Here is a 17,257-nt window from a genome sequence, read left to right on the forward strand (position 1 = left end):
CTGAGTTTTTCCAGGTAATTCTGTTTTTGTTTTTGTTTTATATAAATGTAAGTTGCTGTAGGGTAAATTTTGTGGGTAATTATGTGTTTGTTATGTGCCTTGTAGTTTCCTAGTAGCTCTTGTGTAATTTGCAGGCATTCTGTTATGTGATTATCAGTATAAACTGAATGAGGTCGTTGAATCATCTTTTTTAATGAATATATCTTAAGCATTGTCAAATCCCAAGGGCCATATTTTCAATTTGTGGTCAGGAACTCAATGCCCAGAACATTTCCGGGTTCCAACCCAGCACTACTTCAACGTCAGCTTCACAATTTTCAGAGTGTCATGCACTAATTGGTCTTGACCCAATTCACTGTCCAATTATGGGTGTCAGGCACGGCCAGGAGGCGGGAACTACGAATGGATGGATGATTTAAATGGTAAACAACAGCCATTGCATTTAGGAATGAATGAGCAGAGAGGGCAGAAGGCCGAGGGCCAGCAGTGGTTTGAGTAGCAGTCCCTTGGCAGACCCGCATTTTTCTGATTCCCTCACTTGAGGTCTTAATTGAGGCTGTGGCAGAGGAGAGAGCAGTACTCTTCTCTCCACTTGGGAGAAGAGCTCCAGCAAGTCAAACCAAGCACACATGGCAATAAGTGGTTTTGGGTGCCAGCAGAGTCACATTCCTTTCAAGAGTCCAAACAATCTCTCCTCACAAAATCAAGCCTTTCAGCTCCAGCGATTGTAGCTCTGTAACACTGAGCAATTGCGTTTTACTCTCCCCTTTTACACAATTTTTCACACTGCAGTCATGGCACTAATGACTCTCTGCTGTGTTCCCGACAGATAAGCCCAAGCATGTCTCAGAGTCAGACCCTCCTTTGCTGGCCATCTGGAGTGGCATGTCGGTCATACCAGGTAAGGCAGATGGCAGATTTCCTTCCCTAAAAGACATTACTGTACTAGACTTATTAATTGAATTCAAATTCTGCCAGCTGCTATGGTGGGATTTGAATCCATGTCCCCAAAGCCTGGGCCTCTGAATTATTAGCCCATTGACATTTATCACTACGCCACTGTCTCCCCATACTGAAAGAGTTCCACAACAAGCTCAATGAGCAATTATTTGGAGGTGTGCGGATTGCCGGAGATTGCCGGATCCCCCCTCCTGCTCTCTCTTTGAAATTTAACTGCATTAGTGATGGGTCAAGAACTAGTCACAACATCCATGTGTTTGATTTTCCAGTCCCACCTGCATCCAAACTCACTCAACAGGCCATTGAAAGTTCAGCCCAAAGTCTTTGAATTATTTATCATATTTCTGACACAGCACTAAAGAGGGAAAGAAAGTAGAAATTCAGTTCACCAGGAGCACTTTTTAATGTGTGTGAATACACTAGGGTCAGGAATTTATAACTCACTGGCAGGTAGTAGATGAAATCTAAAGATCAGATTCTTTTGATTGCATTTGGTGAGTAAATAGAACAAGTCTAGGCTGCGGAGGGCAATCTGGTTCATTATGTCTTTGGTAATGACGCTGGCACTAGTTTCACAAACCTCTCTTGGCAAAGACATTTCCTGATAATAGAATTTACTGGAAAGAACTCAGTGACTCTGTTTTGACCTGACTGAACGTCTCCTAAACCTGTTAATCCATTTTGTCTTGCCACAGGTAAAGGGTCAAAGCACACAAGTGTCATATGGATTTTTGTTGTCATTTAGTAACCAACATACCATTGAATTAATGACTTTACAAATCAACATGTTTTCTAGACATTTTTATGAGTAAGTGCAACTAAAATGTAATGGGATTTAAATTGGATAATCTCCAAAAATGATTACGAGAATCACAAAACATAATTAACCCAAGCTCATTCAGTGTGCTGCATGTTAAATTCATATTACCTGCTGTCTAAATTGATTGCTTTGTGCAGCCAGTACCATGTACACTGTTCATTGGCTGCATGCATCAGCAGATGGCCTGGTTTTGTGAGTGGTTAGTGCTACTTAAACACAGCCTGCACCTCTTAAATGGGAGGCGCAGTGTGGCTGCAAGAAGGGGTGAGAGTTTTTAGACAAGTGAATCGGTACTATGATAAAAGCAAAAAACTGCGGATGCTGGAAATCCAAAACAAAAACAAAAATACCTGGAAAAACTCAGCAGGTCTGGCAGCATCTGCGGAGAGGAACACAGTTAACGTTTCAAGTCCATATGACTCTTCAACAGAACTAAGTAAAAATAGAAGAGAGGTGAAATATAAGCTGGTTTAAGGTGGGGGGGGGTGGGACAGGTGGGACATCTTTTGGTTATCTCCACCTATCACTGGCCCTCTATCCAACTCTACCTGATCCAGTGTCCCCCCACCGCCCCCCCACCCCTTAAACCAGCTTATATTTCACCTCTCTTCTATTTTTACTTAGTTCTGTTGGAGAGTCATATGGACTCGAAACATTAACTGTGTTCCTCTCTGCAGATGCTGCCAGACCTGCTGAGTTTTTCCAGGTATTTTTGTTTTTGTTTTGAATTGGTACTATGATACTTTGAAGAATGCTGGAAAATGTGAAAGACTGTGCCACTCAGGGGTTCTGACAATGCACTGGAGGTCTTGCTGCAAGACATGGAGAAGAGAGAAATGCTGTTTCTGCAGGTAAATAGGAGCTCCAGACATAAGGTCAGATGGCAGTGTGGAAAAGTAATGGTAGAATTTAATATCAAGAGTGTAGCTTCAAGAACATGGAAACGGTGCAGGATGAAGCTTAGCAATCTGACATGAGTTGTCAAGTTGATGGAGTTCAATCTTCAAATGACATATCCTACCATTGGAGCTACTACCTTAATCCAATTCACCATACTCCATTCAGCCATCTACCCACAATCTCTAATGATCAATATTCAATCCTTTAATTCCACACCATTCAATACCTCACCTCACACGCTTAGCACTATTACAAACATCTCACCCACAACACACAACTCACACACACTGGCAGTTGTTCAACCATGACAGCTACATCATTCAACCATATTTCAGGACATTCACTGAAATCCAGAAGACAGTGATATGTAACAGGAGACAGCAGGAAAGAACTGAAGGAGGACATGTTTTAACTCCCATGGAGGAGACAGTGCTGGCCATCATGGGAAAAGACATTAATAAGTCTGTGGCTATTGGCAGAGCTTGAGGGACCAACATTGAGGCTATCCACATAACAAATCATCCTCCTTTCTTCCACTTTTCTCTGATCCCTCAATACCTTGAGATTCACAAGCTACAAATTGTGTAAGCACACATTCTTACTTTCTACTTTCCTCTTACCACAACCCTAGCCTTTTTCCTTTTCATTTCAGGTACTGATGAATTGGAACCTTACCAGTCAGAGGAGAAAGAGGGAGAAGATAGTGAAGATGAAGGGACACTGTCACTTGATTTTACCTTCACAGCCACCAGCTCAGAGACTGGCACTGCATTTATTTTACAGGCTAAGAGAGAAGAGGAATCTGCATGTGGTGAGACACCAGCACAAGTGTATTGGTGCCACACCTGGGGGAAATGATAGCACAGGGGCCAGCTCACCAGAGGGCAAGGTCATACACTTGTTCTGCTTCAGAGGACTCAAATGATAGCTTTGATTGGCCAGTTTATAGAAAGAGACTGATGGGTGTATTTAAACAAATACTTGATGCACTGGAAAGCCTGCTGGAAAGACTGACTACAATGTCAAGGAGCATGGAGGAGTCCATCAAATTCTTAATTAGTTTGGTGCACAGCTTGGTGCCCATTCTTTCCAAATAAAATTGGTGGTCATCTTCATCAGCACGGCTGTGGGACCCATTATGATGTCCATCTGATGGTCAATGTCACAGCCTCCATTGCAGCACAAAAAGTTTCCATCGAGGGTCTGAATGCTGCACTAGAAGCTCAGATCTTTGCAATTCTGGCTCAGGATTGTTCAAAGGGGAATCCAGGATGTCACAGTGGTCAATCAATCTCTTCTCCAATTGGTCAGTAGGATTGCTTAGCCACCATCTCAGGAGACTGGTTATGGCTCCATGGAACACAAACCTGCTGTCCTCTCTTAGGATGACAGCATTTCTGCTCCCATCCTTTCCACTCTGTCAATGCCCTTGTTGTTGCCTGTCAGTTAGCCAGCCAGATTGCTGTAGCCCAGACTAAGATAATGTCATCTGAGTCCAGCCTTCTAGTCAGAGAGCTGTTCGAGCTCATCCTTTAAAGCCGTTTGCAGTGCCCTCATTAAAGGTCAGCAGCCTTCCACCAGCCATGGTGCACTCATTGGGTAAGCATCTTGTAGGAGAACTAAGATAGGTAGAGGCCCACAATAGAGAGGCACTAAAGGAATGCACAAGGGTGGTAAGTTTAATTTTATATGCATTATGTAATGACTGAATTTACAAAATTGGATTGCAAAGTGCAGTTTCTGATGGTGTTTATTTTTGTATTGCTGCAAGAAGGATGATGTGATGTTCATTGATAGAGGAATAGTAAGAAATGTGGAACTGTTGGTAAATGGGGATGTGTGGTTGAGTTAACAGCATTGCTCATGAATGACCTTATCATGTAGAACATGGACAGAAAGGAACTGCATTCACTATAGTCTCTTCTCCTCTTCCTGTTCCTTTACTTCCTATGGTACTTCCACTTCTTCCCCTTCCTACTCCTCCTCTTCCTTGTGCTCCTGCTCCTCAACAGATAGTTGGTAGCAAGGATTTTTCTCTCATAATGATGAGGTTGTACAGCATACTATTTCAAATATTGATACCCATTAAACTGTGTCCTGCAGGGATCTTCCAGAGTGGTCCAGGGAACAAAGGCATTGCTTGAGACACTGACGTTATATTCTATGATATTCCATGTGACAACATGATTCTCATTGTAAGCCTGATGCATGCATGTTCATGGGTTCCAGAACAAGGAGAACAGAGTCATGAGCCATGTCATGAGTGGATAACTCTTGTCACCAGAGGCCAACATTTGACTTGATATTCTGAGTCAAATACAGCCAGCATAGATGATTTCCACAGAATGAAGGAATCACAGCTGCAGCCAGGATAACAGGCATGCATCTGCAAAAGGAGCTGCCTATGATCATAAACAGCTATACATCAAAGGAGTGAAATCCCTTTTAGTTCATGAAAAAGACCAAGCTTACTTGAGGTGCTTGCAAAATAATGTGCGTGTAGTTGATGACATCCTGCATTCTAGGGAAATCTACAATCCATGTAAACCCTTGTGTTCATTCCGCCTGCTTGTCTCTGGCAAGAGTGAATGCAATGAAATTGTTTCTCTGTGTACAGAGAGTTTTAGTGAGCTCCCTTATGTGTACTACTGCGAAATGTTGCTTATTTCTGTAGCAACAGCCTGGAAGGAGCCAGGTGCACAAAAGAGCCATGGTCATCTTGACAATCACAGGCAATGTTGTTCTTTCCCTGCTTTGAAGTTGCTGTTGTGGCTTGACAGATTTCAATCACAACCTCTTTTGTGAGGCAAATAAATTGAATCCATTTGCTAACATTGAAATAAAGAAATTGTTCCTGAAAGACTCAGTGGTTCTGAGCTCCTGTTGAGAGATCTACCCTCCTCCTCTTCCTGCATCTCCTAGCAGTTTGTCCTGCTCTGTGTGACCTCTCTTCATTTTCCCAGTCATGATCAATTCCCAGGGAATGCCCTATCAGGCCACCCTTGTCTGGAAACAACTTGTTTCAGCGCAAGGTTTTAAATGACCAAAAAAGTGTTTCAGCACCAGTCTGATTGCTCCCTGCAGGGTATTCAAACTTTAGCCAAGTGAAGAAAGAAAGAAAGATCTGCATTTATATAGTGGTTTTCATGACCATCAAACATCAGAAAGCACTTACAGTCAATAAAGTATTTTTGAAGTGTAGTCACTGTTGTAATACAGGAAACATGGCAGCCAAATTGCACACTGCAAGTTCCCACAAACAGTAATGTGGTAATGACCAGGTAATCTGTTTTTAGTGATGTTAATTAAGGGACAAATATTGGCCAGGATATGGGGATAACTCCCCTGCTCTTCATCAAAATAGTGCCATTGGATCTTTTAACTACCCATCTCATCTGAAAATAGCACCGCTGACAAGCATAGCAAAGCTTCCCATAAACACTTGCAATTGGGTCAGCAGCAAGAAGAAATACAGCAGCCACTAACCTGTAAGTAGTTCATACTCTTTTTAAATAAAGTTGGTGGGGGTGTCTTTCATTCCATTAAATATTCTGCCCAGTTGTGCAATGTTAAGACAGGGCATTGACTGATGTGTACAGTTTGCACATGGCAGCACTGGTGTGAAATCAGCCTTGCACATTGATTTGTGTCATAATCTGCCTGTTTTACACGCTGCTGGTGGTCATTAGGTGCATTTTTGCAAACGCTTTACCAAAATGGCATCCTGTGAAGTTCCTTTGGAAGTATGCACAATGCACCTTGGACTTTGTTAACAAGCACCAGATGGCCACATAGTACTTAAAAATGAGCACTTACACACCCCAATTTAGCCCTCAATATGGTTATATTTATCCTGAAATCTTATTTCCTCATTACTTTTATCTCAAAAGAGTTCTCTGGATGCTACATGACCATATATATCATCCACTGCGATACAGACCTATACATTCTAAGGCAGGTCCCAGATTTGTCCCAGTTTCTGTTCAGTTAACTGAGTTGTAGGAAGACTATAGATGGTCTCAATATACCAGAACTAGAGAGGAAAAAAATCAGCAGTTTCCTGATTCTGATCACAATCCAATGACCTTGCAAGGAAGTGTTCATTGAGGAATAAGTATCGGCCAAGATACCACGGATGACTCCTATTCTTCTTTAAAGTTGCGCTATGAGATTTTTTATGTCCACCTAAAAGGGCAGAGGGAGGCCTCAGTTTAATGTCTCATCTGAAAGATGGCACCTTCAACAGTGCAGCACTTCTTCAGTCCTGCACTGGAATACCAGTCTTGATTTTTGTGCTCAATTCCAAAACTGGAATTTGAACCTGCAACCTTCTGACTCGGAGGGGAGACTACATTTAATCTGTCACATAAAAAATCAATGTGTGCTACATGCTATAGACAAGGCTTCTCAATAAATGGATTTATTTACACCCATTTATAAATGTGCTGCATTTTATTTCTATCTATTCAAACATAATTATTCTTATAGTTCCATGCTAAGGGCAATCCTGCCAAACCAAGGCATAAAAAACTATTTTGCGAAACAGAATAAAGTATGAGACAGGTATGAGAAGTCCCTAGAGTATGATCAGAAGATGAAAGACGTGTCAATGTGATAAATGGCGCTCACGCTTAGAGTACCTCAAGTAATAAAGGTCCGGTGAGATTAAAATGAGGTCCTCAGTTATCTGATTCTAATGGGTAGAAGTAGACCTTAGGTTACCTTTACTGTCTTCACCCCGCAACCCCCATCCCCCCAAACACGGACATATTAAAAAATAGATTCACAGCCCCAGCTGACTGGACAGGTCTACAATATGGCTTTTGGGGAGATTGGAGAAGGAAGCTCACGATTTCGTTGCTATGATAAAGTGATCGTAGCATTAGAAGCAAATATGGAGAGAAAAAGATGAGTTGTGAGAAACAGCAAAGGAAACAATAGCAAGGGAGAGGAAAAGAGAGAAACAAGGTAATCAAATTACAAAGCACCTCTCACATCCAGAACTCAACTACTCGTAATCGCAGTAAGCATCCCACAAACAACAGGGAGATCAGTGACCAGTTCATCTGTTCTGGAGGTGCTGCTTGAAGGAAAGGTAACTTCAACTCCGGCGTGACTTCACTACTCTAATCGCCATTCTTCTTGGAACTGTGCCGTGGGATCTCGTGTATCCAGCTGGGGCTTTTGTTTGTCTTCCAAAAGGCGGCACCTTCAACAGAGCAGCAGTTCGTCAGCCCTCTACTGAAATGCCAGTCTAGTATATGTGGTCAATTCCTGCTGTGGAGTTTGTCTGCCTCAAATCTGAGAGTATTGAACTATGCTAAAGTGACATTATCTTATTTTGATATATTAAAAAAAAACATAGCTGGAACTCAGATTGAAAAATAAACACATGGTTCTGTGTTTAACTAGATTAACTAGAACAGCTCTCGCAGTTTTCTGATCGTAGATCGGTCTTTAATATTTCCATTTTGCTGACATTTGTACAAATGATTTGTGAAGACACGGCGAGAGAAATTGGGAAGGGACAGCCCGATAACGAATGGGGTATAGAAAGAAATGGAGGGGAATTTTCCAGATTCCCTATAAGAATGCATATGTTACGGAATACAGGAGCGAAGTATTGGGAAAAAAAACCATGCGCATTTTAACATTGCTAAAAAAAATCAGTGATCGGATGTGAGATTCTGTTACTCCCAACAGCGTTCAAATTGGTTTGATTACTTTTTTTTAAAAAAAGGAAATGCAGTCATTTGCATAGTCTATTCTTTCAGCCTAGTTTTTGTTTATAAGTATGTTATTCCTAAATGAGATGACTACATCAACTCATCCTTGTTCAAACGAAGCGATTCGCAATGCCCTGCCCAGAATCTACTGAGGCTGCAGTTTACAGTGCTGCTGTTCGGGTGCTTGCAGTGGCTTGTGACGTGCTTCAGTCGATTCCCAGAATCTGCCCGGGCTCTCCACCTGTTTGCGAAGAATAAAAATAAAATGAATCGTGGGCTTGTCAGCCACACCAACCAGGTGCCGTTTCTGATTGGTCAGAGGCTGGCAGCCACACAAGCCGCTGGATCTATATATATTCGGGAAGAAAGTCGCTTTCCAAATAGAACCGAGCTAATTTGTTGCTGCTCTTTACATTTGAGGTTCAAAAAAAAATGCGATTTCAAAGCAAAAACGTCCGTTTGCTTCTGCAGGTTTTGAGACAAGGGAGCAAGCTGCAACACAGCATTCGGATTTCTACTACTGGCAGCGCCTTAGCACCGTGTGAGCATAGCTCCATCCCCGGCCCCACCAACTGGCCAGTGCTGGGGAGCCTGCTGGAGGTTATCAGGAGAGGAGGGCTCCAAAAACAACACAAAACACTGGTAAATTGAGGGATGGACCAATCAATTATAGGTTCACCCATGGATTTGTAATAAGAATTTGTTGTTAGCGGTTTCAGATAATAATAGAGAAGTCCGAGTTCACCTGATCTAAGCTATTTTTTCCTTGTAAAAATATACCTATAGGAATGACAGGGTCACATTGCAATCCGCACAGCAGGTGGTTTTCCTCCCATTAGTGTCATTAAGCGTGCGTTTTTTTTTCATAGGTCGAATTTCACAAGAAATTTGGGAAGATTTTTAAGATGAAATTGGGGCCATTTGAATCCATACACATCGGTGCTCCGTGTCTCCTCGAAGCGCTTTACCGCAAAGAAAGCAATTACCCGCAGCGTCTGGAGATCAAACCGTGGAAGGCTTACCGAGACTATAGAGACGAAGCGTATGGACTGCTCATACTGTGAGTACAAGAGGCAAAACCCGCATCAACCACGCCATTAACAATTATCCGTCAAAATATATAAATACAAATGATGATCCAATTTATTTCATAAGAGTGTATTTCATTGAGAATTACAAATGGCAGAACTTTGGAATTGTTTTAAATATTATTGCTGCATTCGCAAACGTTGAACATCAGACGGTGATCACAAGAAGCTGTACTTTTGCAAACATGCATTACCTGGTCTGACCCACATGTGACTCCAGACCGACAGCAATGTGGTGGACTCTTAATTAGGAATGGACGATAAATGCTGGCCTAGCCAGCTATGACCACATTCCATGAACGAATGCTTAAAAAATAGTTCGCTGCTATTAGGAAGTTCGATCAAAGTTAAGGTTTTCAGAAAAAAAAAACGAGGGAAATATCTGCTAGGTTTAAGACAGCGTGCATATAAATCCTTTACTCCCAGTGGCGGGCGGAGCGATCAACTACATAAAGTTGTGTGTGTTTCTTGATTTTAGGGAAGGAAAAGACTGGCAAAGGGTGAGGAGCATATTTCAAAAAAAGCTGATGAAGCCAACAGAAGTGGTAAAACTGGATGGAAAAATCAACGGGGTAAAGACATTCTACTCCACCGCGCCTCATACGGTTTTACATAAGCCTTTACGTATAATAGGGACATCGGAAACACATAATCTTCCCTGTTGCGGCGCTTAGATTAGTGAGCGAGCAAGCCTCCGAGCTTCGATGCAAATCCGTGTGAAATAGGAATCAGAGAACTGTCCATCTCACAGGGCTCTGCAAGACTGTGCAGAAACGCAGTGATTTTGAAAATAAATCACAATTTTATTGTTGATATTTTTTACAGCACCGTTTAAAATATTGGCACGGGAGAACTTAACATGCCATGAAGCGCATGTCAAAGCCCAGCCTTGCAGCCAATGTAAAGAGGTATCGGTGTAATCGCTGTAATCAGTGACATTCCTGAGTTCGCTGTTTGCTGAAGAGTGGTTGCTTCTGTATAGTTGAATCAATACCTGATCTGTACTCGCCCTACGTTGGCAAGCACCATGGTAACCTTCGCAAACACGTCTAAAGAAATGCCCCTGGACTTTGCCAACGAATACCGGTACTGCAGTTTGATGATCGGAGGAAGGATGATTAAATATTGCGAAGAAATCAGCTTTCAACCAACACCAGAAAAATAACAGAAACAGATGTGCGCGACGGGTGAAGTGAATCCGCTTAGCAAAGTAGCTTAAAAACAAAATAAACTGCGGATGCTGGAAATCCAAAACAAAAAATATATCTGGGAAAACTCAGCAGGTCTTGCAGCATCGGCGGAGAAGAGTACAGTTGACGTTTCGAGTCCTCATGACCCTTCAACAAAACAGTTCTGTTGAGGGTCATGAGGACTCGAAACGTCAACTGTCCTCTTCGCCGATGCTGCCAGACCTGCTGAGTTTTAGCAAAGTAGCTTCTTAGACAGTGGGTTTCAAAAATTGTTCGCTGGGAGACTCCTTACATTTATACATTTGGGGGGCGGGGATAGGGTGCAGGGGTTCTCCTTTTCCGAGCTTGCACAAGGCGGTATTGGCTCCCCACAGGTAAACAGAGCGGTTATTATTATGATCTATTCGTGCCTAGCGAAAGATATGTTAGCCGTGGTTGGACAAGCAGCGGAAAATCCAGAAATGCAATGACCAGATTGCCAGACAGGAGCTCCTGGGACTCCCCATTGGAGACGGTACAATCCAGGAACCCCCGCTTTGGACACGAGTTTACTTCGTTTTTCTCAACATTTCTCAGGTTTTAGCAGATTTCATCGGCAGAATGGAGATGGTCCGTGACGAGGCAGGAAAGATTAATGATTTCTACCAGGAACTGAACAAATGGTCCTTTGAAAGTAAGCTCTTGTGAAAATGTTACGCCAAACACTCCTCGGTTATTGAAGATAAGTGAATAGAGTTACAAATTCCCATTTGCTCACCAGGTTTAGAATAAAATCCAGTTTAAAAATTGGAGTAAGCTAATTTGGTCAAGATTATTTAAGTATTCCAATTCTTTTCTTCTGGAAAGATGTCTTCAAATAAATTGCATTCCTGTTACAGCAAATTAAAACACCAGTAAGGTTTCCATTGAAGTGCACACGCCACGTGACTTTATCATTAATGTTGATGTGACTATTGTTGACACAGAATGCTTTCTCAAATATGGGTGAGAAAGTTTGCTTAGTTAAAGGCTAAGTTTTTACTAGGAGTTAGGGTGAGTTGGATGAGCTCCACTTTTCAATTCTGACCCATCATCCAATAAGATCAAATAACGAATAACATCATCCAATAAGAGCCAAATGGTAAGGAAGAGTTTCCTAAGGACACAAAATACATTTGTGAAAGCTTGAAAATATTTATAACAATGTGGTACTAAGAAGTATTTGAAATAGTTGTCCTCCCTCCATTTGTTAATAATTCCTTCCCCCAAGCTTTAAGTTGTCCATTTCCTTCTCCATTCCCCAGAAGAGAGGATCTCCCAAGCTTTGCCTATAGCACTCTGTAACAAGCTAACAAAATACAGAAGATGCAAGAGGAAGTGCAAGAGGAAGATCACTGTTGACTAGCTTTCCAAATTTCCCTCCCTCTGGTTGCCAAGTTCTCTGGGGAACATTTTGACCTCTGCTCCACCCCAAAGATCTGAGAAAAGCCATTTTAAAAAAACCAAGTACCCATATAGCATAAAAAAATTTTCCTCCATTTTTCAGATACCGCATCCTAAATTGTTCTGTCATAGGTTATAAACAATATATATTTGAATTAAATATTCCTTTGCAAATAATTATTCTAGCTCTTTATTAAAACATTTAGATACAATTTAATATGTTATATATAGGCAATGTGTTTGGCAATTGCATTATGCACTTATCAGTAACTTTCTAATTATAGCAATTTGCTTGGTGTTATATGACAAAAGATTTGGCCTGCTGGAACAAGATGTAGTTGAAGAATCTTTGAACTTCATACAGGCAGTTAAAATTGTAAGTACACAGCAATGAATGAGTTTAGTATAGATCATCAATTAGTCCTAAAGGGTACCAAAAATGTTTGTTTCTGTAAAAATATCACAAATTAAACAGTGCAATAAAATACGTATACACATTACTGGATTAATATCTCAGCAAAATAACAGGTGGAATTTTCTGCAGGACCCTGTATAATTATTATTTTTGGGTAAAAGCTGGCTATCAATTACAATGATAAAAATGATGAAAATCTAAATGAAACACAGGCTCAAAGTTTTAGCAAAAGGCCGACATGCAAAATAATTACTTTTTTTTTCTCTTTTTAGATGCAAATTTGTGTATCTCTAGTGTTCTCTGTGTTACTCTGAATTATAAGACGTAATGAAGGAATTAATGTACAGCCCTAAAATAAATGGGATCTAAAATGATTGTAGACTAATAGATCAAATCTCTGTTAGCCTGTTACATCTGACAGAAAAAAAATGCAACAAAACTGTTTACTTGCATCTTTCTTACTGGAAGAAACATATTTTGCAGATTTCTGACCCAAATAAGCAGGGATAATTGCTTAAAACAGAAAGGATTGAATACAACACAACGAAAAGAAGCTAATTTCATTTTTTCAGAATGCATTTATTTCCCTGTACATAATTTGCAAATGACCAGACATTCTTTTTACCTCCTGTATATCTCAGATGATGAGTACATTTGGTAAGATGATGGTGACTCCAGTTGCGCTCCATAAAAGCTTTAATACAAAGACATGGAAAGACCACACAGAAGCTTGGGACAATATTTTCAAAACAGGTACATGCCTAATTAAAGGGTGTATGCGTAATTCCAACTATTACAGAAATAATATTCACAGGCAGGTTCTAGAAAATTATTGTTTTAGTCCTACAGATTATGGAGTACATGTAATTATTCATTTGTGAAATACTTGAACAGCTATGAATGCCTGAAATTTCAACTTCAGTATAATCTCAGGGGAGCTCTTGACTCTTCAGGTTCTTTGAATTTGAAATGTTAGTAATCTGAAGACGACTCTGGAATTTCTGTGAATACAGATTGATTGGATGAAAATGACTCTGCTCTCTCATTGGCATCATCTTGCAGACAACTTTGGGAAGTTTGAAGCACTGTCAACCCTTATATATTGTTGGTGATTTCGCTAAGCATGGGAGGAAAGGGTTCATATTTCGTATACTTTCAAAAAATATTTCAAACAGAAAGTAGTCCTTGTTTCCTCACTGATTCTCATTTAACAAACCAATTACCAAGCAGTACTTTTCTGTGAACTGGTGGTTTAGCATTTGGTATAATATGAAGGACTGATATTTTAAATCTGTTGCAGAGTTAATAGCTGAAGACGTTGTCAAAGTAATTGTTATTTGAGAACAACAGTTCTATGCTCACTTTTTATTTATCCATTGTTCCATTCTCATTGGACTGTTTGAAACTCCACCTAACATAAGCTACAAACCTGCATGCCATGGTCCAATAGGTTATGCAATTAACAAATTCCATTGTTTTGGAGGTGCATTACCCTATACAATTACTATTTTGTAGCAGTTGTTCACCAGTTCTATGTAAATGCCTTTGCCAATTGTAAGGTCCTAAATGAAAAGGACATTTATAGCTTTTCAGTCCAGTTCTTGGTGAATATAATTGGCAGCCCAAAACTACCCCAAATTCTGTACAAGTGACATTATTTAACAATCTTACTCTGAAAGTCCGTTAAGGTGGTTAATGCCAGAAATGGAAATACTCAGAAAAATGGAGTTGCTGAGAACTATTTGATTTTGCATTTAGATTATCCAAAGTAATTTCATATGTACAATTTTATCACCAACTAGGAAAAGACCTCTATTTAATCAAACAGGGTTGGATATAACCCAGTTTTCAAAATTTGAACAATAGTCTGTAATTTACTGTACTAGTTCCTAAAGAACATAGAACTTAAACTAGAAAACCAGCGACTGTTATAACACAGAACTGGGCCATGTTGTCAATTGAGTCTGTACTAGCATTTTTGTCCACATGTGCCCTATGCCCTGTGCCTCTGGACATAAAACCAAGGATTCCAATTGCTTTTTCTTCAATAACCTTATCCATCTCTGCTGCTCATTTTAATAACCTATGCATCTGCAAAGCAAGACCACCCTACTCCTCTACGTCATTTAAATTTTAACTATTTTAAATTTTCCCTATTTTTACTTTTGAAATGTTCTACTTAATTGTTCTACATTGAAATTCACCTATCACCCCTCTGCATTCTTGATGACCTTCCTGTCTCCAACAACAGTCTTTCATAGTCATTGTCACAATTTACTATATCCTAAATTTGATGTATCCAGTAAATTTCAATTTTGTTTCCCCATTTCTGAAGTTTGGAATATTTACGTATATGTACTAAACAAGCGTGGTCCCAATACAGGTCTGTGGAACACCGCTTGTCATATTTTCCAGTACAAGAAACTTTATTTTATATTCACAATTTAATTTCTGTCCCTCCTCACCATTTCTCTGTCTGCGTGACTGTATTCCTTTTAATTTTCTATTCCATTATCTCTGTTACAAAGGCCTTTTGAAAATCAATATCATTTGAATTGGTATGTTGTTAAACAATCAAGGTAGCAATTAATGTCTAATTTAAGAACTATTTTATCTCGCTGTATTTTGAGAAATAGGTATTAATTATATTCATTCTAAAAAAAGGGAGATTTAAAGTCACTTTTTTGATTATGTGATTGAATGCTGAACCTGATGCCATTTCACTGGAATGGCATGCATTAGGATCGGTCATCAGATTTACACTAGTAAACTGAATGACCTGGAGTCAGTACTAGAGCCAAGTGTTTATAACTGTCTAAGGTTAACATGAGACATTGGCTGAGGTCACTGAACTGACAGGGATATTCAGCTTCTGTTGCACACATAGTTTATTCATTCAAGGCACTATTGACTGACACACCCACTTTCCCATTTCAGTAGTGAAAATAGCTGAAGTAGATTAGCAAAGATAAAGCTCTTTTAGCATGACTTTTGGGCAAAGTAACAGTTGTTAACCTGTCAGAGAGCATTTGTTTAGCTTTCTAAGTGAATAACCAATAGTGATCATGTTACTTGCCTATATTTTTTTAACTTAAATTCTGTAAAAATGATATGACAAACTCATTTTATTTTTAAGTTCAATTTCTGAAACAGCCAATCCTCTAAGGGCCAATAACATTCAAGTCAAACCAGAAAACTAACAAAATCTAAACAGCAGTTTCAAAAAGCTAATCCCTAAAGAAGGGCTCTAATTATATGTCTATTGCATGCAAAAACTAGTAGTTGCATGGTCTTTGAACCCAAAGCACTAGAATATGCAATATTCCTTTACTTATATTGGAGGAATAAAACATTGGGCTGAATCTTCCGTGGAGTGGCAATCACTGTGCCACTCTGTTCTTATTACCATGGACTGAAGTTCCATATTTCTTGCCCTGGCGTCTGACCCAGGCCTGCTGAGAAATGGAGGCATCACCTCCCCTGAAGTCCTTCAGTATAGTGCAGAAGCATCAGGGACAATGAAGCCATAACCCCTTTTAAAATATTTATCTATGGCATGTGGGCATCGTAGGCTAGGCCAGCATTTATTGCCCATCCCTGGTTGCCCTGGAGCTGCCTTCTTGAACCACTGCAATCCATGTGCTGTAGGTACACCCACAGTGCTGTTAAAGAGGCAGTTCCAGGATTTTGACCCAGCAACAGTGAAGGAAAAGCATTATATTTCCAAGTCAGGATGGTAAGTGACTTGGAAGGGAACTTCTAGGTGGTGGTCAGTTGGGGTGTATCAGGTGGTCAGGGGATGGGGGGCTCCAGTAATCAGGAGGGGTGGGAGAGTAAAGTGGTTGGGGGGGGGGTTAGTTGGGAGATCAGGATATAGTCAGGGGTTTGGGGTATGGTTGAGGGGTGGGGGGCTAGTTGGGGGGGGTCATGGGGTAGGGAGTAGTTGGGGGATGGGGGAGTATAGTTGGGAGGGTAGTCGGGGGTCGAGGTGTGTATTCAGGGGAGTGGAGGGTAGTTGAAGTTTGGGGAGGGAATTTGGGGGGTCGAGTGGCAGAGGATCAAAAGATGGGGGGAGGTAGTTGGGCGGCCAGCATGTGTCTGGGGGGTGGTCAGGAGAGTGGGGGGTAGTTGGGTAGTCGGGGGGTAAGTGGGGGGGTGGGGGTGTGTAGTCGGGTAGTAGTTGGCAGGCTGGGGGGTGTAGCCAGGGGGTACAGTAGGGGGCCTGGTGATCAGTATTAAAGTTTCCCAGGAGTTAGAACTGGTTTTAATCCTTCTAACTTTTCCTGGGTAAATATTCTGGCAAGTAAGTCGGAACCAGCCAAAATTTCCGACTTTAAGTCAGAGTTTTGGATGGTTCGAGATGCAGGGTAATTGCCCAAGAGAACTTGAAACTTCCTGGGCAATTTATGTGCAACCCTTGCATGGGAACTTCCGGAGAGTCCCCCAGTGCATTTTCCGGGGTACCTATGGGGTACAACCCTCTGGGAACAGAGGATCTGGGCCATTAACATATGAAAGCCTGATGGGGAAATCAAAATGTTGAAGGCACAGTATTGATGATGCATTTTTTGGGGAGAGGGTCCAAGCCCATGATCCCTGAATTTTAAAAATTCTTTCACATAGGTACTCACTCCTCTTCCAAACTTGCAAGGTTACATTGGACCCCACCTCCCTCTTTCCCTCTCAAATTTAACACCACACTCTTCTTCCCCTCTCCTAATTCAAACAGGTACGGC

At 40.9% G+C, this 17,257-nt stretch overlaps 1 protein-coding gene across 1 annotated transcript in view; it reads left to right on the plus strand.

Moving 5' to 3' along the window:
- Window positions 1-17,257, plus strand: part of LOC121287194 (1,25-dihydroxyvitamin D(3) 24-hydroxylase, mitochondrial) — a 29,999-nt gene continuing 12,742 nt past the window's right edge. Inside the window, exons 1-8 of the mRNA XM_041204834.1 lie at window positions 1-14; window positions 830-901; window positions 8,878-9,048; window positions 9,276-9,466; window positions 9,973-10,066; window positions 11,261-11,357; window positions 12,391-12,482; window positions 13,163-13,274. Coding sequence (XP_041060768.1) covers window positions 842-901; window positions 8,878-9,048; window positions 9,276-9,466; window positions 9,973-10,066; window positions 11,261-11,357; window positions 12,391-12,482; window positions 13,163-13,274 — 817 coding nt within the window. The 5' untranslated portion in view covers window positions 1-14; window positions 830-841. The remainder of the gene's footprint in view (window positions 15-829; window positions 902-8,877; window positions 9,049-9,275; window positions 9,467-9,972; window positions 10,067-11,260; window positions 11,358-12,390; window positions 12,483-13,162; window positions 13,275-17,257) is intronic.

Source organism: Carcharodon carcharias, chromosome 14, assembly GCF_017639515.1.
Source record: "Carcharodon carcharias isolate sCarCar2 chromosome 14, sCarCar2.pri, whole genome shotgun sequence".
Classification (NCBI taxonomy): domain Eukaryota; kingdom Metazoa; phylum Chordata; class Chondrichthyes; order Lamniformes; family Lamnidae; genus Carcharodon; species Carcharodon carcharias.